This window comes from Macaca mulatta, chromosome X (assembly GCF_049350105.2).
Source record: "Macaca mulatta isolate MMU2019108-1 chromosome X, T2T-MMU8v2.0, whole genome shotgun sequence".
Classification (NCBI taxonomy): Eukaryota; Metazoa; Chordata; class Mammalia; order Primates; family Cercopithecidae; genus Macaca; species Macaca mulatta.
Window position 1 is genome coordinate 125112582 of NC_133426.1, and position 25672 is coordinate 125138253.

The 25672-nt window shown below is 37.8% G+C and overlaps 1 protein-coding gene across 5 annotated transcripts in view; it reads left to right on the forward strand.

Annotated features, from left to right (window-relative positions):
* DOCK11 (dedicator of cytokinesis 11) overlaps window positions 1-25672 on the forward strand; it is a 189595-nt gene that overhangs the window by 153226 nt on the left and 10697 nt on the right. For all 5 annotated transcript variants that reach the window (XM_028842425.2, XM_077989509.1, XM_015128074.3 and 2 more), the window contains 5 exons: window positions 2170-2283; window positions 4810-5025; window positions 5112-5169; window positions 12975-13081; window positions 21304-21426. In XM_028842425.2, coding sequence (XP_028698258.1) covers window positions 2170-2283; window positions 4810-5025; window positions 5112-5169; window positions 12975-13081; window positions 21304-21426 — 618 coding nt within the window. The remainder of the gene's footprint in view (window positions 1-2169; window positions 2284-4809; window positions 5026-5111; window positions 5170-12974; window positions 13082-21303; window positions 21427-25672) is intronic.

The window sequence follows — 25672 nt, forward strand, 5'->3', positions numbered from 1 at the left end:
GCTGCAACTACAAGCATGAGCCACTGTGCCCAGTCTCTAGTTCAAATTTGAGGACTTCCACATACTATGTGACCTAGAACAAGTTACTTCCTTAGCCTCTCAGTGCCTCAGTTTCTGCAAATGCAGTAGGGTAGATATTGTTACCTAGCTCATAGGATTTTTATGAGGATTAAATGAAATGATTAAATAACAAGCTTGTTAGATTTTACAGAACAGATAAGACAGTTTATGTTTCTCATGCTCCAGTATGCCCACTTATTTTAAAAATGAGAGATGTCTCAAAGTTTAGTGGAAAGCATGGACTTCAGAATCAGGCCTACCTGCGCTTAAATCATAGCTTAAATCCTTACATGCCGGGTGACCCTAAGCAAATCAATCAATCTGGCTAAACCTGTTCCCTTATTTGTAAAATGAGACTGAGTATTTCACTTTGCAGCATTACCCTGAGGATTAAAATAAGTTGTGTATGGTGCCTATAGTGCCTGACACAATGTGTAGCACAAGATAGCTACTTCCTACATGATAGTTATTATTCAGCATCTCCATACTTTTGGGTTTATTGGATGAAATAGCTCTGAACTAAACCACAATTGGGACTGCTTGACTCAGTAGCCCTCATTATAATATGGGAAATCCTTGGTCCTATTTATATCTTTACTGTCATGGTCTGTCCCATTGGAGCTGTTTACTGGAGACAAGATTATTAATGGGGGGACAACCATAAGCAGCTTGTTGAAAAATGTCATCAATAATGTGAAAATCCAATAGGAATACTGTGTATGCTTCCTGTAAAAGTCTGCTATATAATTACTTTTGCATGTTAGAGTCAGCCATCATTACACATTAGCTCCTTTACTATTTGCTTTTATATGAGATGGCACTTGGAAACCCACCTTCCCCCAGAGCATTGTTCTAATTTGTGTGCCAATATACCTGAAATTCCCCCATTGTTATTCATTCTTCTGGGTCAAAGCATCAGTTTTCTTTAAGTCTTTTATTCAAATATAGACAAATTAATAAATGTGAAGACTTAGAACACTGGCACATAATAAATGCTCAATAAAGGATTAACTAGTACTCTAATGGTTATCATCTCTTTCATCCTCTACAAAGTAGGGATTTTTATCATAGCCACTTTACAAATGAGAAACATGAGGCACAGAAAGGTTAAATAGCTTTCCCAAAGCCACACAGTGAATTATTGATAGTCAAGATTTATATCTAAGGCATTCAACTCTAGAGCCCATACCCATGGCTATTACTGTATCTTGCTTCCTAGGACCAGTGGTAAAGCATCCAGCCATTAACATCTTAGCATGAATTGTTTTGGCAGTCACCCAAGAGAGACTGAGAGATTTAAAAGTCCCGTCAAAGGCGGTGGTTCATGCCTATAATCCTAGCACTTTGGGTGGCATAAGTGGGTGGACCACTTGAGCCCAGGAGCTTGAGACCAGCCTGGGCAACATGGCAAAATCCTGTCCCTACAAAAATATAAAAAATTAGTTAAGTGTGGTGGCACACATCTGTAGTCCCAGCTACTTGGGAGGCTGAGGTGGGAGGATCACCTGAGCCTGGGAGGTCGAGGCTGCAGTGAGCCAAGATCATACCACTGCATTCCAGCCTGGGCAACAGAGTAAGACCCTGTCTCAAAAAATAAAAAGTACCATCAAAGTCCATTGCATAAACTTTTGTTAAACTAGGTAAGCCCTGGTCAAAAACAAAGAAAGTTGCTGAGGCACTGGACTTGGAATTCCAGCCAACAAATAGACTAATGAAAAAGAATGAGAAATCATCAAAGAAAAACATGATTTATTCTCACCTTTGCCACAGCTACAACCTAAAAAGCATATTTAAAATGGAGACCTGACTACCATTGTATCAGTTCACTATTATGAAAATAGTTTTAGATCTGGCTGTCCTGTGAGTTTTGAAAAATTGTTACATCTAACCAAGAAAGATCCTTTAAAATTTGAAATGAGGCCTTTCAAGTTACGATTTCAGCAGAAGAATGTAAACCCCTCATATATGAAGAAAATACATTATGCTGGTACAGTGTAGAATCTTTAAAAGAAGCATTTCTTGTGAGTGCTTATGTATTTATAAAATGATGAGCATAGGCAGCATTTGTTCAAAAGGTATTTGGAAAATAATGTTTACTTCTTCCCACAGATAATAATTGCTGTAAGCCAACTGATAGCTGATGTAGCACTAAGCGGAGGATCAAGATTTCAGGAGTCTTTATTCATTATCAATAATTTTGCAAATAGTGACAGACCTATGAAGGTATGTTCTCATTTCAAATAATAAATTATAACCACCTTTACTATCAGGGAAGTCTAAACTCTTAAACTGTCATTGGATTCACAACTTTTCTATGATTCATAGAATGTACGGAATGTGAGTTTTATGAGTTAAGGGCTTTGTCTTGTACCTCACTATATCTCTAGTGCCTAGAACGCTGCCTGGTACATAGCAGATATTCAATATCAGTTTAGTGGATGGATGAATGAATATACTGTGTATTCATTGTTGTTATGGCAAGTTGAATCTGAATTTTTTTTCTGGGCTTCATTTCCAAACTTGCTCAGAAAATATATGGATCCTTTATTTCTTAACAATTGTCACCACTTTTAATATTGGTTAAATAAGCACCGAATTTGAAATTTCACAAAATTTCACTTAGAACAGCTAACAGTTGCCTGATCCATTGCCAATGGATGAGGAATGGCACAGAAGGGATTCATTATTTGATGGTTTTGTGAGTTTTGAAAATTATCTGTTAACACCAAGGCTGTTGCTCTTAAGCACCAGTTTGCTGAGGCCAAACCCAAGACTCTGACCACTGTTCTGCTTTCTTTCCTATATGCTTAAAACTTACATAGCACTGTAAAAATGCATCTATTGCTTCGTTGCATAGAGTGCAGGTTCTGATCTTCGGTGACACATGTATACAAGGGAAGAAGAATCCTTTCCCAGTAGGACTTTTCCTCCCAGAAGAATGAATCATCCCCATTCTTGGGAAAGGTCATCTTCCAGCACAGTTTGACAATATTGTGTAAAATCTGAAAAAAATTAAAAGCTCATAGTCACAGCGTATTTGATGTTTAGATGTGTAGAATCTATGTACCAAAAAATATTCCCACAGGAATGTTGCTTGCACTGAAAAATAACAGTGTGTAGTGCCAACCGCTCTCAGGCTGGGAAAGTTTGCTTTCCAGCCAGTTCTACTAGTTCCCCAGGGGATCAGTATATGCTCCAGCTAATCTCGTGAGCATAGAAACAAGTTACACCACTTATGCTTATACTCTAAGGAATTGTTTTTACCGGTTGTTACCATCCTTAATACTATGTTATATAGGTAGATTGGTAAGTTTTTCTGGGTAAATGGGGCTTGGATACTCTCTCCTTGATAGGAAATCTTTTTCTTTTCCATAACTCATTTATGAAATGACTTAGTTTTATTCTATTATGGCAGTCATTACCAACAAACCTTATTACAAAAAGATGTGCCTTTGCCCTGGTAAATGGGATCTCTATTTATGGAAAGGAACTTTATGTATATAATTATTATTTTTCAAGGGATTAAGTTTTTATTTTTTATTTTTATTGTATTTTTCCTTATTTATTTATTTAGAGATGGAGTTTCACTCTTGTTGCCCAGGCCGGAGTGCAATGGCCCGATCTCGGCTCACTGCAACCTCCACCTCCCGGGTTCAAGTGGTTTTCCTGCCTCAGCCTCCCGAGTAGCTGGGATTACAGGCGCCTGCCACCACGCCTGGGTAATTTTTTATATTTTTAATAGAAATGGGGTTTCACCATGTTGGCCAGGCTGGTCTCAAACTCCTGACCTCTGGTGGTCCACTTGCCTCGGCCTCCCAAAGTGCTGAGATTACAGACATGAGCCACTGCTCCTGATCAAGAAGGCAGTTTTTCAAACCATTTCCCCCACATACTGTGTTCATATTGACAAGCGCCCTAACCCCTGTACCTGTCTCTTCGTCATCATCTCTGAATCATATAGATAATTGTGATTACTCCTGTGGGGGTTAAGAGGATGCAGTAGGACTTCCTTAGCAGTGGCTAGGGTAAAGAGGAAACTCTGGTATTCTTGGCGCCAAAGACAAACTTTGAAAACTTAATGATCTCTCTAAACTTTCTGGAATGTTCTGTGATTCATGACCTCCCATTTGTGTAAATAGAAATTTCTGCAGTATGGTTTTCACCTTAGTGTATGTGGTAGTCAGTGGATGGAGTAGGTATGCTCATCAGAACGGAAGGCTAGCTAAGAGCACCAGCTCTAGGGCCAGACTGCCTAGGTGAAAATCCTGTCTCTACATTTACCAATTTTGAGACTTTCGTCAAGCATTTAAACACTTTTTTATAATAGTACTTCACTCATAGGGTTGTTGTAAAAATTAAAACCTATAAAGAACCCAGACCAGTGCTTGGCACATAGTAAGCTATCAGTTTTTAGTTACTGTTACAAGAAATCGGCAAACAAAGATCACTCCCATGGCTGTGGAGTTCACAATGGAGGATCTGGGATTCAAAGCCAGGTAGTCTGACTCCAGAGCTAATGCTTTTATGTCCTGTGAATATACTGCCACCAAGGTTAGAGCCTTTGAAGCCTGGGCTAGTTACATATTTTAAAAATAATTTATTTAAAATTCTTTCAGTGTACTATATGCAATATACCAAGAACTGTAACAGGAAGTGAAAATCATATTATGTCCTCACCATTGGATGACAAGCCTTAGAGCACATCAATATTGTTGTCAAACATGTCTTTTTTGTTTGTTTTGAAATTAGGCAACTGCCTTTCCCACAGAAGTCAAAGACTTGACGAAGAGAATCCGCACTGTTCTTATGGCCACTGCCCAAATGAAGGAGCATGAGAAAGATCCTGAAATGCTAATTGATCTCCAGTATAGCTTAGCCAAGTCCTATGCAAGCACCCCAGAGCTCAGGAAAACCTGGCTTGATAGCATGGCCAAAATTCATGTAAAAAATGGAGATTTTTCAGAGGTGACTACTTAAAGTTTTGTTCTAAACAGCCTTTCAAAATACCTTGAGCATGTTCTGACAGTTCTTTCTCTGTCATCCTTTTTCAGGCTGCGATGTGTTATGTCCATGTAGCAGCTCTAGTTGCAGAGTTTCTTCATCGAAAAAGTAAGATATTTCTGTTTTTAGAGATGGGGGGATTTTCATTTAGCATAATAGTTTTTTATCTTTGTAGTTTAACTGTGATATAATTGAACGCTGAAGAATATGTTCACCCTTGGCCTCATTCAGTGTTAAAAATAAGCTGTTACAAAAGAAGACTAGATTGTTCGTTGTCCCTTCTGCTTTCATTAGAGATTACAAGAAAAGTGAAATAGTACAGGGTGGCCAGGTGCAGTGGCTCATGCCTGTAATCCCAGTGCTTTGGGAGGCCAAGGCTGGAGGATTGCTTGAGGCCAGGAGTTTGAGACTAGCCTGGGCAACAGAGTGAGATCCTGTACCTATTTTAAAATAAAATGTAAAATATAAAAAAAAAAAAAAAAAAAAAGTACAGGGCCAGGCCTGATGCCCAGTGTTTATTTTCCAAGACTGTCCCTCCCTGGAAGGCTGCCACAAATTAAATTCTTCTCAAGGCTCAAGTCAAGATAACACAGATTATTTGTTTCCCCCTCATGTGTCTTAACATCACCGACTACCCATAGACTATGTCTCTCCAGCCACTTTAGTGCAGTGACACCTGGGTACGAAAAGGGAGTCATACTCTTGAAGGGTTTCAGGTCCAGCAGCCCTGGATTCCTAATTTAAGATTCCTAATTCAGGAAATCTACTTGGAAGTGTTCCTTTCCATAAACAGTATTGTTGACTACGCTCAACCGTATTGTTGAACAGATTGCATCTGCTCAAATAGTAACCCAGTTGAGTTAGGTTTAAACATCGATTGGCAGTGGAGATGGCAGCCAAGAAATCTCTATCTCAATGTCCAAGCTACTTCCTTTAAGGCAGTGGAATGAGTAACAATATGGCAAAAGGAAACCAAATTATTAAAGGAGTCATATCACTCTGGCTTCAGCTGTAGGAACACAGCCACATTTTGTTTTATTTTTTAATTCCAGAATTCCTATAGTTAACTATATATCTGTCATTTCACACTGAGGCTCAGTGTTTGATTGCTTCACATAACACCCATGTGGAGAATCTTTTTCTAAAAGGATTCTTGGCCGGGTGTGGTGACTCATACCTGTAATGTCAACACTTTGGGAGGCATGGGTAGGTGGATCACTTGAGCCCAGGAGTTTGAGACCAGCCTGGGCAGGAATGGTGAAACCCTATCTCTGCAAAAAATAAAAAATTAGCTGGGCATGGTGTCACATGCCTGTGGTTCCAGCTACAAAGGAGGGTGAGGTAGGAGCCATAGCTTGAGCCCAGGACACTGCACTCCAACCTGGGTGACAGGACAAGACCCTGTCTCAAAAAATAATAAATAAATAAATAAATAAAATTTTAAAAATATTCTTCTCAAATATAATTAAAATGTGGATTTGTTTTACTTGTATTTTAAATTAACACTTTCTGTCTGACTCTGGAATTGTTTTGAACAATCTATGTGTTTGATATACTTTAGTTTTCTCCTTTTAGTATACATATGTGAGTTTTAAACAGAAAAATAGATTAATTACCAAAATGAGGCCCCATTTGAGGGTTTTTAAAAAAATCACTGGTATGCATATGAAATCACAGTATAAGTAAATATTGAAATTACACACCTGAAATTCCAACTAAACTGACAGATATGAGAATCTTAAATGGAGTACTGTGATTTCAAGTATGTCTTCAGAGAAATAGGTTAATATTATCTCATCTTTTTAATTAGTAGAAATCTGGCCAGGCATGGTGGCTCATGCCTGTAATCCCAGCACTTTGAGAGGCCGGGGCAGGTGGATCACCTGAGGTCAGGAGTTTGAGGCCACCCTGGACAACATGGTGAAACCCTGTCTCTACTAAAAATACAAAAATTAGCTGGACATTGTGGCACACACCTGTGATCCCAACTACTTGGAAGGCTGAGGCAGGGGCGCTTGAACCCGAGAGGCAGAAGTTGCAGTGAGCCAAGATCTCGCCACTATACTCCAGCCTGGGCAACAAGAGCAAAACTCCATCTAAATAATAATAATAATAGTAGAAATCTGAAGATTTTTATGTCCACTATGTCTAAAACTGTACTTTTTAGATTTTGAAAATAGTTAATTATATTAAAACTATTTCCCTGGAATGTTTTTGTTTTTTTCACAAGTGCAAAGACATTAAAGCTAAGGAAAAATCAAGAATTATTTATTTGTATTATCAGTCCTTAAGCTTTAGAAATAGAATTTCTTGCTATGGTTTTTCTGGATATTATCATGAGGCAACTAGCATAAACACCAAACTGATACGTTTCAGGAAGTGGGAATAATATTTTTAACTAGCCGTTTATGTATTTCATAATACACTCAAGGTTTTTTAGAATTTATCCTTCATAGAAATCAAAGCACTCTTTGCTAATGAGAAGAAAATATTGTTTTGAATGTTAAACAAAAAATAATGTTTAAGAGAATTTACATGTTTGTTTATAGGTGTCATCTATTTTTTAATTTCTTCTAATTAAATTTTATTTTATTTTAAGTTCTGGGATACATGTGCAGGACGTGCCGGTTTGTTACATAGGTAAACATGTGCCATGGTGGTTTGCTGATGCCATCTATTTTTAAACCTGGAACACTATTTGCCTAAATTAGAAAATCTTATTCTAAAATAGTGGTAGTAGTAAAAGTCTTGAGGGTTTTCCCCACTTAGTTTCAGTGATCCAAAACACCTTTTTTTTCTTAATTAGCTGATTCAACTATACTAGCTATACCAAGGTCGACTACTGATTTAAAACACAAGTTAAAAACGTAAACTGAGTATTATTCTAAGTGAACTAACTCAGGAATGGAAACCAAATATCGTATGTTCTTGCCTATAAGTGGGAGCTAAGCTATGAGGATGCAAAGGCATAAGAATGATATAATGGACTTGGGGGACTGGGGGTGGGGGCCAGAGAGGAAAAGACTACACATCAGGTACAGTGTATACTGCTCAAGTGACAGGTACACCAAAATCTCAGAAATTACTGCTAAAGGACTTATCCAGGTAACAAAAAATCACCCATTCCCCCAAAACTATTTTTTTTTAAAAAAAAAACCTGTTCTCCCATCCATTCTGAGAAAGCATTAGTGAGCTGTTTGAAGTCTAGATAAGACCTGGCAATTGACAGAGTCAATGAAAATACGTTTGAGTGCAGAACTGAAAAAAAATCATTGAATTTACACTTAAGACCAACGTATTTGACAAAGATAATTTGGCACCTTTAGAACTCTTTGTTTTCTATCATTAAGTGCCCTTTGATAATGAGGCCAAGAGGGAAGGAACATTAGAATATATTTTAAATCTGTTACATATCCATTGCCAAAAATGTTTTGTTTTCTCTAATTCCTAACCAGTTTCTCTTGAAGTAGATTATAAAACATTTTTAAATCAAGATGGAATAAAATACTACTCATCAGTTGACACATTGGAAGCAGATGTTCTACTGTGTAGCATTTTTAAGGGAAAAAATACTTTGTCCTATTGGATCATTGCCTAAGCAGGGAAGGGCTTAGGGGCCCTTGCCCCTCGAAGGTGACTACACAGCACCCACAAGGGACCATTTCCAGGTCCTTTTCTTCACTGGGTCAGGCACTGAACTGACAGGAAAACGGAAAGGTGGTATGCAGTTCTCCCTGCCCCCGCTCTCACCCTACCCTAAAACTTCTTTCAGGCAGCCTGAGCTCTTGCTTGTTCTACCAGAGAGACTTAAGGATCACTAGACTTAAGGATCACTATTCTCTTCCCTTTATTGAAGGCATCTCAAAGTGGTAATACTGAGTGTCAGCTATTCTCCTCCCTCCCAAAAAATATAAAATAAAAATGTCAGAATTTGCTTATTTTTGTTTGAGAACCTCAAAATTTCTAGATCACATTCTCCCTTTTTTCTTTTCCCAAGAGAGGATACAAATGTTTTCCCCAGGGAAGACAAGAGTCAAGTTTCTGCATTCTTTCACCACCAAACAGTATCCTAGGTTCAGCAAAGCTTCAGGCTTGCAAGGATTCACCCATCAACTCAGGAAAAGGAATTTCCTTTCCCATAGAGTCTGTTTTTTTTTTTTTCATTCCTTATAGGGTAATGTTGTTCTCTTTCCCAAGTCTTTCTATCCAGGATCTGATAGCTTGAGTTTCATGAAGCTTTTTATTCCCTCATTCTTTCCTAGTCATAGCTTTTTCCCTTCTTATCCTCCCCTCAGGACTCTTAGCTCTTATCCTTCTTCTGACTAGCCATCCTTTTTTATCAAGGGTTGCACTGCTATCCCATCTTCCACACCCCTTCCCACTTTTTTTCACAGGATATCTTGTATTCAGGATTGTGGTTTCTATTTGAACAGTTTCGATCTTGTTTTCCCTAGGACAGCAGTCAGGAATACAGAAGTTACAGCTATAAACGGCAAGGTCAAGAGTCCTGGTCAAATACCAGAGAAACTGACAGCAGACTCTCCAGGACCACCCTCTACAGGGCTGCATAGGTCTACATGAGATCCCTCAAACAGATCCCTCCTTCTGTTGGGATATGTACGCTGGCCAATTCTAGACTCAACAACTTGTTTCATCTGAAAATCTTTCTAGAACTAAGAGGAATCAGGATTTTCTCCAAGCATTTTAAAGAATCTAACAAGCAAAGGGTCCTGATATATAATTGGATATTGATGGGTGTTGATAACTTTAGCAAAAAGGGGGAGGAATATAGTCATCTCTGGGTAGAGATACATTATCAGGCAGATGCATTAAGATAACACATTTAATAAGAATATTGGACTCTGAAGCTGAAAATTCACGATAGTAGTCTTTGCACTAGATAACCCAGACACAACTTTCAAAAGTGGGTGTTTATGTCTTTGTTCCTGAGATAAGACATAATTTTCCCTACTTCTACTTAAGATACACCAGAAGACTCTCTAGCAAGATGCTTTTAGCCTCATCTCATCTCTGGCATAGGAGTGTGCCTTTCTTCATCCTCCCTTAAATCCCAGCATTCTAGAAAAGCCCTACATTTGGAAATGACTTAAAGTAATAATCTCTTTTGAACAGATGGGATTTTTTTTCCCAGTTATGGACCTAGCTGCCTGAGGCCTTCAGGGTTTGACTATCTTCTTCAATAAAGGCTTTGTTCTTTGTCTCTTCACTCAAGTCTTGGGCCCTCTTCTTTACAGCCGAGCTCTTGACTTGATAGTGGTGATCAAGTGGAATGGTTTTTTCTACATTTCAAGAAGTTCTCCTAATGCACTACTGCACAAAGAGTATCCTACAAACCAGCTGCTAGTCTGAGAACTGTTTATCACATGTTTACAACAAGATAAGGAGTATCGTCTTGAATGTAAATGAACCATGTCACTAAACACTCTGTTTGTCCAACTGACTTGTTCCTTTTCATAGACTTTGTTGAAGAAGGAAATGAGGAATTGATTTACATTCTGGTGAAAGTTCCTTATCTTTTTATGGTCCAGTACTTTGAATAGAACTCTCTAGAGGTCTGTAACAGACCATTTTAGTCATGCTTATCTTCAGAAATGAAGCAGGCTATGTTTTATCTCAGTGCGTTTTATTTCTTCTTCTTCTTCTTCTTCTTCTTCTTCTTCTTATTATTATTATTATTATTATTTTGAGATGGAGTCTTGCTGTGTCACCAAGGCTGGAGTGCAGTGGTGATCTCGGCTCACTGCGAGCTCTGCCTCCCGGGTTCATGCCATTCTCCTGCCTCAGCCTCCTGAGTAGCTGGGACTACAGGCACCTGCCACCACGCCCAGCTAATTTTTTGTATTTTTTTTTTCAGTAGAGATGGGGTTTCACCCTGTTAGCAAGGATGGTCTCGATCTCCTGACCTTGTGATCTGCCCATCTCGGCCTCCCAAAGTGCTGGGATTACAGGCGTGAGCCACTGTGCCCAGCCGGATGCCTTTTATTAACTACTTTATTTGAACAAAAATGGTCCTACAGCTTGGTGGGTCAAAGTAAATATCATTTTCATTCCTGGGTCTCCTTCTTCCTTAATTAAAACTCACTGACTACTCCCATGTATTTCTCCCTTCTTGAAAAAGTATTTCAAAGCCAGGCGTAGTGGCTCATGCCTGTAATCTCAGCACTTTGGGAGTCCGAGATCGGTTGGATCACTTGAGCTCAGGAGTTAGAGACCATCCTGGGTAACATGACGAGACCTGGTCTCTACAAAATATATAAAAATTCGCCGACTGTGGTGACTTGCACCAGTAGTCCCAGCTACTGGGGAGGCTGAGGCGGAAGGATGGCTTGAGTCCGGGAAGTCAAGGCTGCAGTGAGCTATGATCAGGCTACTGCACTGCAGCCTAGGAGACGGGGTAACACTCTGTCTCCAAAAAAAAAAAAATAAGTGTTTCTAAATAACCCTATCTTCCCCTAGCAGACTTTCATCTTTCTCTCAAAGAAGTGTGGTTCCTACTTCTATGTGTGGTTCCTACCCATGTTCTGTCAAGCATCTTACCCAGAAGATATATGTCTAGTGATTAGGTTTCATTTAGACGAGAAGAGTTGGAAAAATCCAAGCCCTGATATATAACCTCTTTTCCACCAGAATTCTGAGAAATCTCTTCAACTTGAGGTCTGATTTTTTTAAACCTTCCTTCTTCCTTCCCCATCCTCTAACAGGAAGATTACCAGTACTTAGTTGTAAGTAAAGGTTATTATTTGTAAGTATCACTGTTAGATTGTAGAACAGTAGATTGCGACAGCCATTTGTGTGTGTGTGTGTGTGTGTGTGTGTGTGTGAGTGTGTGTGAGACTAGCTCCTATTGGAAGGAAACTTTTTCATTGAAACTTTTTCAATGGTTATGTTATAAAGAGGCAGAATTTTCCTTGAACTCTAAAAGTACAGCCCACTTAGATAAAGGTCAAGGCAGACACAGTAGGAATGTTTACACATGTTCCCCTGTCTAGAATCTATAGGGGAACCATGAGGCCTTTACACCTAGACTCTTGCTTGACAGTGACAATTTGGTCCAGAAGCCTACAGCAGGTGTTCTCAGCTTGAGTTCACTTCCTACTTCCCAGGAGTCCAGCTGGCAGCAATTATTTTATTCTACCTTGAGAAGGCTAGTTTATTTACTGGTAGGCTTATTTGCTAATAATAATTCATTGAGTACTTATGTACTAGGCTCCATTCTAAACACTTTACATTTCATTTATAGCATAGTTATTATTCCTGTTTTATAGATGATAAAACTTTTTATAGTCCCAGGGAGATAAGCATTAGCACAAAATCACACAGTTAGTGATAGAGCTGAGTCTATGTAACCGCCAAAGTAATGGTTCTTTCAGTGCCCCATCCTGTTTTCTCTAGGATGCTTCATCCCTGCCATCTGTTTTATTTCCTGACTCTTAAAAGTCCTAGGCCAGACCTTCTCCAACATCTCACTTCCTCTCCCACATCTCAGTGAAATTAGGCACTAGACATGGTTACCAAAGATCACTTAGTGGTTACCTGAAAAGTGCCTGCCCTCTTGTTTAGATGATAGAACACAAATGTATATAGGATCAAAGTTTAAATAAATGTTTAGATTGTACTAGGTGAACATCTATACTAGCCATTGAAGATGATACATAGTCAAAGAATAAAACTTACTCATAAGTAACTTAAGCTCACTTTGTAGGGGAGAAGCTAATAAAATATGTAGTAGATGGAAACAAATTAAAAAATTTTTGCAAGTGAAAATTGTACTTAAGACTTTGATTCTTACAAAAATATGTTTTTATTTTAAATAGCCCATCTCTGTAAGGCTCACTGTTATTTACTAAATGTTTTCTCATAAATTTACTCCACTGTTTTTTTTATTCACACAGAATTATTTCCTAATGGATGTTCAGCCTTCAAGAAAATTACTCCCAATATAGATGAAGAAGGAGCAATGAAAGAAGATGCTGGGATGATGGATGTCCATTATAGTGAAGTAAGGATTCCAGGGCCTGCGTTGCCAGTTATATAAATTTCACTTCATAAAATTCATGTATATTAAATAATTATTACAGCTAACCTAATTTTGAAGGTAACTAAGGGTTAGTGAACTTTAAGTATTAAAACTGTCCAGGCCAAAGATGTTCCTGTTTAGAGGACCCTGTCTCTTGAACTGGTCCCATTGTCTAGTTTTAGAAATGCAGCATTTGCCATCCTCAAGTCACCATCCCAGTAACTAGATAAGAGTCAACATATGTTGGAAATTTTTCCATAAAAAATAGAGTTAACATTGTTTTTTTCTTCAGCTAAGACAGAGTATGTCCAAAAGTATTTTTAAATGGAAAATTTCTGCTCTAAATGCCACATGGATAGAAAACAGCTTTGGCTGTCAAATCAACCACCAAAGATTTATTGGACATTAACTTAAGAGCAAGGCCCTGGACTTGGTGACCTAGGAGCTTTAAATAATTAGATATGACTAGTCCCTGACCTCCAAGGTCCACCTGAAGAGATAATACATGTACATGAAATGGAAAAAAGACTTTTGAATAATATTTGAATAATATAGACAATATGTGCCATGCAAAGTCAAAGGTGAAAGATGCCTTAGAGCTCAGGTAGACTAGCGGAGGTATGATCAGAGAGGGACTGGAAGAATGAGGACAGCCTGAAGGCATTCTAAGAGACAGGAGAAGAGCAGAGACCATGACTAAGAGGTAGGGAAGTATAAGACATGTTTGAGGCACAGTAAGTGGATCCTTTTGGCTATAGCAGTAGGTTCCCATAGAGAAGAGTATTAGTTGAGGCCAGATTTTGAGAAACTTTCAATGTTTGGGCTTTATTTAGTAGAATATTGAATTGGTATCAAAGTCTTTTTTTTTTTTTTTTTTTTTTTTTCAGGAGTCTTGCTATGTCGCCAGGCTGGAGTGCAGTGGAGCAGTCTCGGGTCACTGCAACCTCTGCCTCTTGGGTTCAAGTGATTCTCCTGCCTCAGCCTCCCGAGTATCAGGAACTACAGGCGTGCACCACCATGCCCAGCTAATTTTTGTATTTTTAGTAGAGATGGGGGTTTCACCATGTTGACCAGGATGGTCTCGATCTATTGGCCTCATGATCCGCATGCCTTGGCCTCCCAAAGTGCTGGGATTACAGGCGTGAGCTACCACGCCTGGCCTCAAAGATTTTTGAGCAGGATAATGACTACATGAAAGCAAGGAAGAAGGAAGGCTAATTTGGTGATGATGTGGGAGATGTACTGAAGATACAGGGATAGGAGCTAGAGGCAGGGGCTAGAGAGAAGGCTGCCCTAATTATCCAGATACGAGTAGTTAAGGCTTAAACCAGGGTAGTGAAAGATTCAGGAAACAGTGTGAGGAAAAGATGATGATTTGCTGGCTGTGGGAGGGGAAGGGTCAAAGGTAGCTCTAAGATTTCAGATTTGGAGGTTAAGGAGAAATGATAGATGGATGGTTTTGCAAGAAAAATGATGAATTTCATTTTATAGGTGAGTTGATTTTGAAGTGAAAGCTTATCAATATGGAAATAACCATCAAGCCATTAGAAATGTGGAACTGAGACCGGGCTCAGTGGCTCATGACTGTAATCCCAGTACTTTGGGAGGCCGAGGCAGGTGGATCACCTGAGGTCAGGAGTTCGAGACCAGCTTGGCCAACATAGCTCTACTAAAAATACAAAAATTAGCCAGGCGTGTGGCACCTGGCTATAATCCCAGCTGCTGGAGAGGCTGAGGCAGGAGAATCACTTGAATTCAGGAGGTGGAGGTTACAGTGAGCCAGGATTGTGCTACTGTACTCCAGCCTGGGCAACAAAGTGAGACTGTGTCTCAAAAAAGAAAAAAAAAGAAATATGGAACTGAATATAAGGAGAGAGTTTAGGGTTAGAAATGCACATCTGGAAGTCATATCCTTATGAGAACCAAAGCAGACTGAATGTTAGACATAATACAGTGAGTGAAGACCAGAGAATCAAGGACTGAACCATGGGGGAAAGTTCACAAAGAGTGTGAACATAGAAAACAAGAAAGAAACACAGAAAAGCAGAGATTGCAGTTATAGTGCCATAAAATTACATTTCTTAAAAAACTTGTATTAAACAATGAGATTAAAATTACAGTGACATACTTCATAAATACTTTATGAGTTGATTTTTAAAAATACACAAATCTCAACTTAGCTCTGGTTTATTTAATGATCCACCTAGAAGCTTTACCTACTATTTATACATAGTCTCTCTCCCTATCAGTAAAATAAGGACAATAATACTATTGTGGTCACTTCACAATACATGTGAAAACTTAAAAAGTCATGAAGTGTGAGAATAATGTCAGGTTTTATCATTGACCTACTTGGCAGTGAGATTTCTTAAAGGCAAGTTGGTGTCCTTTTACCCTCAGAACCTACAAGGAGAGATACTTAAAATATGTTTGCCGAATTAATTGATCATAACAGAGACACAAGATACTTGAATTTTTATTCCAGCTCGATTTTTGACTGTGTAGCCTTGGACAAGTTAATTCATGTTTCTGGATCTTAGTTAGATGATTTCCCAGAGACCTGCAGGTTTTACAGGCTGACAGCAGAAAGATTCAGAGGATTTCATGGGGCTTAACTGGTTCAGTACAATTGAACTTATATCCTTGCCTTCTAAACAGTAGCTTCAGTGTATTCATAGAAACACCTTTGAGCTCAACCCTTTTTTATACTCTTAAGGAGAGCAGTAACTTTTCTTAATAATCAAAAACCATAATTAGTTTTATGTATAAACACATTTGTTGGAAATCTTTTGAGTTCTACAAGTAATTTATACATACTTTGATATATACAGGTAGAATCATGTTCTATCAAGTGCCACTTTATGTTTCAGTTTGCATAATAAGGCTTCTTCCTTATACCCTAGCCAATTAAAAAAAAAAAACTAACACTGATTTAGAAGTTACATTGAAATGAAAAATACAAACTGTTGTCCATTTAGTGCTTGTATTTACATATGTGAGTTAAACTGGTAATAATGCAATGTAACTTGTTTCCAAAAATGTATTTCTGACTTGATTTGCAACAGTCTTTTTTTTTACCCATGACACCACCTCAGGAGGTCCTGATGACATGTGCCCCTGCAATAGATTTTAAACATATAATTAATATATAATTGGGCTGGGCATGGTGGCTCACACCTGTAATTCCAACACTTTGGGAGGCCAAGGCAGGCAGATCACTTGAGGCCAGGAGTTCAAGACCAGCCTATCCCACATGGTGAAACCCCGTCTCCACTAAAAATACAAAAATTAGCTGAGTGTGGTGGCACAGGCCTGTAATCCTAGCTATTCGGGAGGCTAAGGCACAAGACTCTCTTGAACCTCAGGGGCAGAGGTTGCAGTGAGCCAAGATCGTGCCACTGCACTGCAGCCTGGGCAACAGAATGAGACTGTGTCTCAAAAATAAAATTAAAAATTATATAATTAATACATAGTAAAATCTTAAACAATTTGATGAATTTTGACAGTTGTATACACCCATGTAACCATGTAATCAGAAACAAAAAAATAGAACATGCCCATTCCTTCGGGAAAGGTTCCCTTGTGCCCATTTCCAGTCAGGCTCCCCACCTTCACCATCTGATTTCTATCACCATGAATTAGTTTTTATGGCATATAAATGGAATCATTCAATATGTACCTTTTTTTTTATCTGACTTCTCTTGTTTAACCTAATATTTTGAGATTCATCCATATTGTTGGGTATATCAAAAGTTTGTTCTTTTCCATTTTCTTTATATACAAATTTTAAATCCATTCAGTTAATGGGATTTTGAATTGTTTCCAGTTTCAGGTTGTTATGAATAAGTCTACTTTAAACATTCCTATCTATGACTTATTGTTGACATATGCTTTTTTTCTCTTGGGTAAATATCTAGGAGTGGCATTGCTGAATCCTAGGGAAGATATATATTTAACTTTTAAGAAATTTCCGAAGAGCTTCTCAAAGTGGTTGGACCATTTTATACTGTTTGCCAGTAGTAGATGAGAGTTCTATTTGCCCCACATCCTCCCTAGCATCTGATATTGCTAATCTTTTTAAATTTTAGCCATTCTATTAATATTAGATGTGAATCAACATCTCATTGTGGCTTTTATTTGTATTTCCCTAGTAACCGATGATGTCTACCACTTTTTCAGATGTTCATTGGCCTCTTTTATATTTTCTTTTGTGAAATGTTTGTCTTTTATCCATTTTAGAAATCACATTGCCTACTTTTTATTGTTGTTTTGTGGGAGTTCTTTCCTGGATATAAATCCTTTGTCAAGATGTGTGTGTTGTATATTTATTTACCAGCTTCTGACTTGTCCATTCACTTTCTTAATTGAGTCTGTGGTTGAGCAGAAAATTGTGGTTTTGGTTGTAATTGATGAAATCCAGTTTATTATTTTATAATAATTTGTTCTTTTTGTATCTGGTCCCAAAAATCTTTGCCTACCTCAAGATCCTGATAGTGTCGTCCTGTGTTTTCTCCTAGAAACGTTGTTTCCGAGTTTTGTTTAGGTCTGTAATATATTTAAAGTTCATTTGTGAGCATGGAATGAGATAGAGGTCAAAGCTTTTTTTTTTTTTTTTTTTTTTTTTCTGGACAGTTAGGTGGTACATACCATTTGGGGAAAAACAAGACTTCCCTTTTGCCACATTGAATTTACTTTGGCACCTTGGTCAAAAGTTCGTTTCTTCATATTTGTGTGGGCTATTTCTGGATTCTTGGTTCTCTTCCATTGCCCATCTTGATGCCAGTATCACACTTGATTACTATAACTTAAGTCTTGAAATCAGGTAGTGTTAGCCGTCCAGCTTTATTGTTTTTCAAAGTTGTTTTGGCTATTCTACATCCTTTGAATTTCCATATAATCTTTAGAATCGTCTTTTCTATATCCTCAAAATAGCCTGAGAGTGGAGAGTTTAACAATATTGAATTTCTCAATCAATGAACGTTTATTTGGGTTATCTTTAACTGCCAATAATATTTTGTAGTTGTTAGGGTAGAAGTCTTGGGTTAGATTTATTGGTAGATATGTGATGTTTTGATGCTACTGTAAATAATATTGTTTGCTTTTACATTTTCATTTTTTAATATGTTGTTGCTAGTATATAGAAATATAATTGATTTTGTATGTTGCTCTTATGTCCTGCAACCTTACTAAGTCTGCTTATTAGTTTCCGTAGTTTGTATGTTTTTTAGGATTTTCTACATACACAATTATGCCATATGCACAGAACAATTTGACTTTTTCTAATCCTGTATGTCTTTTCTCTTTCTCTTGCCTTATTGTACTGGCTAGAACCTTCAGCATAATGTTGGATATAAGTGGTGGGAGCAGACATTCTAACTTGTTCTCAATCTTAGGAGAAACATGTCTAGCCTTTAGATTTTTAGTAAATGCCTTTTATCAGATTGAGGAAGATCTCTTCTGTTCTTTGTTTCTTGAGTTCTTTTTAAATATCATGAATGGATGTTAAGTGTTGTAAATGCTTTTCTCCTGCATCTATTGAAAGAGATATGATTTTTCTCTTTGATTCAGTTTAGGTGGTTGTATGTTACATTTTTTAAAATTGTAACCTAACTTTACATTCCTGGGATAATTCATACTAAGTGTGTACCTTATATTTAATTCCCCCAATGTTTGTCCCAAAATTGCTGGAAATTTTAATTTGGCTAGCAGGCATTAATATATAGATATTTTATTCAAGTAGCAACATTTATTTCACATATACTATCCAGTGACACTAAAATAATTACTGGAAAAGCCAATATAAGTAAAATATTGTCCCTACTCTCAAAGAATCACAGCCTATTGGAAAAGTCAGATATGTAGATAATATGTAAATAATGTACAAATATAGTGATAAATCCTTACCAAAAAATTAATGAAATAGAAAAAAAGATGTGTAGTGTCTTGCCTACCCTGTATTGATAAGGAGAAGGATCCTGGAAAAGGTGATACCTAAAGTGTTTTAAAGAGATTAACCAAGTAGAAGGGATTAAAGGGAGGAAGGCACAGCCTGAACAAAGACATAAAGCTAAGACACACCATTGTGATTCAGGGAAACTACTTAGTTCACTGTTGTTATAACATAAAGTACAAAGTTTGGTATGATGAATGATGAGATTATGGAAGTATCAGCCACATCATTGCAAGCTTTGTGTCCCACATGAAGGAGCATGTCCGTTGTTCTGTGAGTGATGCGCAGCCATTGCCAGATTTTAAGAAAGGGAGAGTGACACGCTCAGGTTTGCATTTTAATCAGAACCCTATTGCAGATGTGTGGAAGATGTATTTGAAAGGGCCAAGACTGGAGGCAGGAAGATAAATTAAGAAAAAAAAAATAGGGAAATTTTGCACCTTAGCAATAAGAGAAATGGAGAGAAAGGGTCAGATTTGAGAAATATTTAGGAAGTAAAACTGGCAGGACTTGGTGATGAACTCATTATAGAATGAGTAAAGAAAGAGGGTGTGATAGTTTCATAGATATCTTAGCCTATTTGGGCTTCTGTAACAAAATACCAGAGACTGGGTAGGTTATAAACAACAGAAATGTATTTTTCACTATACTGGAAGCTTAGTAGGTGAAAATAAAGGTGTTGGCTGACTTGGTGTCTGGTGAGGATCCACTTCCTAATTCATACATGGTATCTTCGCACTGCACCCTTATGTGGTGGAAGGGGGTGAGCTAACTATCTGGGGTTCTTTTTATTAGGGTACTAATCCCATTCATGAGGGCTCTGCCCTCATGACTTAGTCATCTCCCAAAGTCTCCACCTCCTAATACACCATCACCTTGGGGGTTAGGATTTTAACATATGAATTCTGAGTAAACACAAACATTCAGGCTGTAGCATTAAGACTGCAACATCAAAGTACCACAAATTAGGTGGCTTAGAACAAGAGAAATTTATTGTCTCACAGTTCTAGAGTCTAGAAATATGCAGTCAAATTGTCAGGGCCATGCTCCCTCTGAAACTCTGGGTAGAAGCCTTCCTTGTCTTCTGGTGGTAAGAGTTGTTCCTTGACTTCCCTTGACTTGTGGCTGCATCACTCCAGTCTCTGCCTCTGTAGTCACATGGTGTTTGCCCTGTGTGTCTCTGTCTTCATATAAAGATACCAGTCATACTGGGTTGGGGCCCACCCTACGCCGGTATTGCTTCAACGATCATATCTGCAATGACTCTGTTTTCAAATAAGGTCACATTCTGAGGTGCTTGGGGTTACAACTTCAACTTACCTTTTTGGGGGACACAATTCAGCCCATAACAGATGATCAAGTCAAAACTGCGCTTAGTTTGCTACCTAAGGGTCTATAGGGTATTGCCACTGGCAAGATAGGAAACACAAGTATAAGAGCTAGATGATGAATTCGATTTTCTAAAGGACATACGGGAAGAGCTGTTTTAGCGATCAGTTCTATAGGTCTGAAGTGCATCTCTTTAAGATAGAAACAGGCTGTTATGACTTATGGGTAGCATCAGTAATTGGCTTCATGTTTTCATGGTTGAGAACATGAGATGATGGTTCACAAAAGAGTTTTATAGCAACTGTTATTCTGGCAGGGCTGGTGATCTCTATCTTGAGCTGTTATCCTATCGTTCTCAGTAATTTTAGAACCATCAGTTGGGAAGTGTTCTTTATCAAAACTGAATCATTTTAATACCAACCCACAAAAATAAAAACTAAAAAAAAATTTAAAACATCGAATCATTTTAATAAACACCTAAATCACCAACACAATATTTGAAAATGTTGCCAATTTTTCTTAAGACTGATATGGGTAAATATTGTTTTAATATAAAAAATAATGGATGTTAGACATTCAGACATCCTCAATTTGGAATAAACAATATATTCCCTTTTTAAAAATATTCTTTCTCTATGTGTTAACATTTGCAACTGTAGTTAACATCTTCATTATGTGAATAAACAAAATAATCATAGTTTACTATTGTTAACATCAATTTTATATTTTTAAGAATGTTTTTAACTTTAAATACTTTAAATATTTGATTTATAAAATATTGTCACACAAGTATGTTCCTTTTGTGCATCTCATTGAATTTAGTACCATCTGTTTGTTTTCTACCAACTTGAAATGCTTCAGAATTTATTTGCCCAAAACTCTAAAACTATTTTTAATTCCTAATTGGATTTTTCTCTTAATGCAGGAAGTCTTGCTGGAGTTGCTAGAACAATGTGTGGATGGCTTATGGAAGGCAGAACGTTATGAAATAATTTCTGAGATTTCCAAGTTGATCATTCCAATTTATGAGAAACGTCGTGAGTTTGAGGTAGACAATTTGAACATTTTTATCATTGACTTACGTATTTTATTTTGGTTTTAGGGAAAACAGTAATATAGTTCTGTTACTATTATTCTACTCGGTGTCCTCTGAAGAATATAAGGTTCATTAGATTATGACTTTTGTATTTTATCATAGAATATAGATAGTCTATCATTTTGACACATTTGTCCAATTTCAAAGTGACAATCCCTAAAAAGGCTATTAAATCCTAAGATTTTTTTAATGTTTTCACCACAAAGGAATGATAAATGTTTGAGATGATACATTTACTAATTACCCTGTTTTGATCATTACACAATGTTGGCATGTATGGAAATAACATTCCCCCCATAAATTGTACCCCATAAATATGTACAATTATTGTGTGTCAATTAAAAACAACATAAAACTTCCTTTGGTCCTGCTTATGAAAAGAAAATAAAGTGAAACTTAAAAAGTCCTACCTTATATTCATTTATGTTTTCCGAATGAAATTAAGGCTAAAAGATCCAAAATAGAAATTGAGATTTAAATTAGACCAGTGGTTCTGAAAAAAAAAAAATTTTTTTTTTTTTGAGATGGAGTCTCACTGTGTTGCCCAGGCTGGAGTGCAGTGGCACAGTCTTGGCTCACTGCAACCTCTACCTCCCAAGTTCAAGCAATTCTCCTGCCTCAGCCTTCCAAGTAGCTGGGATTACAGGCATGCACCACCATGCCCCACTATCTTTGTATTGCTAGTAGAGATGGGGTTTCACCATGTTGGCCAGGCTTGTCTCGAACTCTTGACCTCAAGTGATCCTCCCGCCTTAGCCTCTCAAAGTGCTGGGATTACAGGCATGAGCCACTGTGATGGGCCTGAAAATATTTTCATCTAGCACCCTCCCCTCTTTCTGTCAGAGCACAAAATAATCAGTGTTGTTTTCACTAAACCTTCACTTTAAAAAGCTGTCAAATTTCCATGTTACCCAGGGAAGAGGCATAGACATGATTGTATTCTTTATAATTCAGTGGAGAAACTAAAGGTGCTGGCAGATGACAGTGGGGTGGGTAATAATACACTAGTAATAGCCCTATTATGAGAATTTTAAAATTTTGACTTGCCAAATAAACTATTGATAAAGTATAGTTAATAAAGAATAGTAGTATCATGAACAGCAATTGGTACCAGCACTAAACATGATTTTTTAAATATTCAAGTCTCTTAGTCCATATCATAATTTCTATCGCTGCTGTACTGGGAAGGGATGATTTAGGATTCAAGCCATTTTTAAAAAGCAAGGCAATTTACTCTTAAGTAAAGCAGTTAGGCCTTTCCTTGTTGACAGTTTCTAAGAGTGAACACACATAGATTTAATATAATCTGAGCAGTGTTTTTGTCTCTCCTCCAAACTGGCTCTGATCAAACTCACTTTTTCTTCCTAGATTCTAGGTCTTCCTCTCTTTCTGCCATACATTTGGTGTAAATGGGGCATGCCTGAAAACTCATAGTAGAATTCAAGTGAATATGGTAATAAGCTGAAGTTAAGTATAGGTCATACAGATGGCAAAGAATAGCCTATGAGACAAAACTAGATTTGCCATTACCCCTCCTATCAAAGCATTACATCTGAAGAACCTTTGTAGTAATTTCAAAATAAAGTCCCCATTTTCTGACTCTTAGGATGAAGGAAGTTCTGGCTTTTAGAAACCCAGGGAGCCTTTTGCTACTTAGCCAACCAATAGGGAAGAAAGAAAAATATATCTTCTCTACACATTAAAGAAAATTATGTTTTCTATAGGGGAACTACTCCTGTTTCCTTGGAGGGGTGTAAGGGTCTGTATAAATCCCCTAGCACTCTGTATAGATGAAGTAATTGTGTTTAGGACTGATGTAGCTGGAGCGTGGTAGTGCACGCCTGTGATCCCGGCCATTTGGGAGGCTGAGGTAGGACGATTGCTTGAGTCCAGGAGATTGAGGCTGCAGTGAGCTATGATTGAGACACTGCACACCAGCCTTGGCTAAAGAACAAGATCCAATCTCAAAACAAAACCAAAAAATAGAACACTGATTTATGCTTTTCCAGTGTATCTCTATGGAATGAGCTGAAAACTATCAGAGATAGCAGCCAAGGTAAGGAAGATTTCCCTCCAATTGAGCTCAATTGTAAAATAGAATATGGGAAGAATTTTAGAGAAAGAAGCTTGTGTGTTCTTCCTTTTTTATTGAGGTGACATTTATATAACATACAATTAACCATTTTAAAGTATAGACGTCAGTGGCATTTAATATATTCACAGTGTTGTGCACCCACCACCTCTTTCTAGTTTTAAAACTCCCCAGAAAAACACTCCATACCTATTAAGTAATTACTCCCCACCCCACTCCCACTTTCCAATAACCACTAACCTGCTTTCTGGATTTGCTTATTCTGGATGTGTCATTTAAAAGGAATACAGATTGAGTCTCCCTAATCTGAAAATTCGAAATCATAAATGCTCCCAAATCTGAAACTGTTTGGGCATGGTCATGATGCTCAGTGGAAATACTCACTGGAACATTTTGGATATCAGATTTTCAGATTAGACATGTTCAGTTGGTAAGTCCAATGCAAGTATTTCAAAATCCCAAACACTTCTGGTCCAAAGCATTTCAGATAAGGGATACTCAACCTGTAGTATAATATGTGACCTTTTATGTCTGGCTTCTTTCAGTTAGCAATTTTTTTTTTTAATTGAGACACAGTCTCACTCTGTCACCCAGGTTGGAGTACAGTGGCACGATCTCAGTCACTGCAACCTCTGCCTCCTGGGCTCAAGTGATCCTGACACCTCAGCCTCCCAAGCTGTGAGGCGCACACCACCACTCCTGGCTAATTTTTGTATTTTTAAGAGAGATGAGGTTTCACCATGTTGTCCAGGCTGGTCTCAAACTCCTGACCTCAAGTGATCCACCTGTCTCAGCCTTCCAAAGTGCTGGGATTACAGGCGTGATCCACCGCACCTGGCCTGTTAGTGTAATATTTAGAGGTTCATGTATCAGTTGTAGCACATATCAGAACTTCATTCTTTTTTATGGCTGAGTAAGATTCCATTGTATGGATACACTGCAGATTGTTTATCCATTCATCCACCGATGGGCATTTGGGTTGTTTCACCTTTTGTCTATTATGAATAGTGCTGTTGTAAACATTCACATACAGGTTTCTGTGTGGATATATAATTTCAATTCTCTTGAATATATACTAGGGAGTAGAATTGCTGGATCATTTGGTAATTCTGTGTTTAACTTTTTGACACCCACGAAGCTGTTTTCCACAGTGGCCGTACCATTTTACATTTCAATCATCAGTGTACTAGGATTCCTATTACTTCATATCATCACCAACATTTGTTATTTTCTGTTCATTTTATTTTGTTTTGTAAAATCCATCCTAGTGCATGTGAAGTGGCACCTCATTGTCTTGGTTTGCATTTCCTTAATGACAGTGAGATTGAGTGATTTTTCGTGTCCTTGGCTGCTTGTACATCTTCTTTGGAGCAATGTCTATTCAGATCCTTTGCCCATTTTTAAAATTGGTTTGCATATATTTTGTTGTTGAGTGGTAAGTCCTTAAATATTCTGGGTACTAAACCCTTATCGGATCTTTGATTTGCATATATTTTTTTCCATTCTGTAGGTCGTCTTTCACATTTTTGATAGTGTTCTTTACACAATGTGCTCTCTTTTTCTGGAAGTGCAGAAAAACATATCCTTTGGAAATATCTGTGAACTTGCATAAAAGCAGCCCTCACTGCAGCTTACACCATTACTTATTGTTATATTTGCATTTTATTTTCCTCTTTAAATACGTGGATTGTTTATTCTCGTGTCTCTCTACCTGAGGGCTCAAGCAAAGCATTTGGCTGCCCTTTCAGTTAAAAATATTGAGACCCTGTAGAAAATAGTAGTTGATAATACAATATTTCAAAATTAAAAATGTCCATTGAGATGTGAATAAAATGAAGCATGATATTAAAAAGTACAATGTTATTGAGGAACAGAAAACCACATACCGCATGTTCTCACTCATAAGTGGGAGTTGAACAATGAGAACACATGGACACAGAGAGGGCAACAACACACACAGGGCTTGTTGTGGGGTGGGGGGTGGGGGGTGAGGAGAGGGAACTTAGAGGACGGGCCAATAGGTGCAGGAAACCACCATGGCACACATATATCTATGTAACAAACTTGCACTTTCTGCACATGTATCTCCCCCCCTTTTTTTTTTAG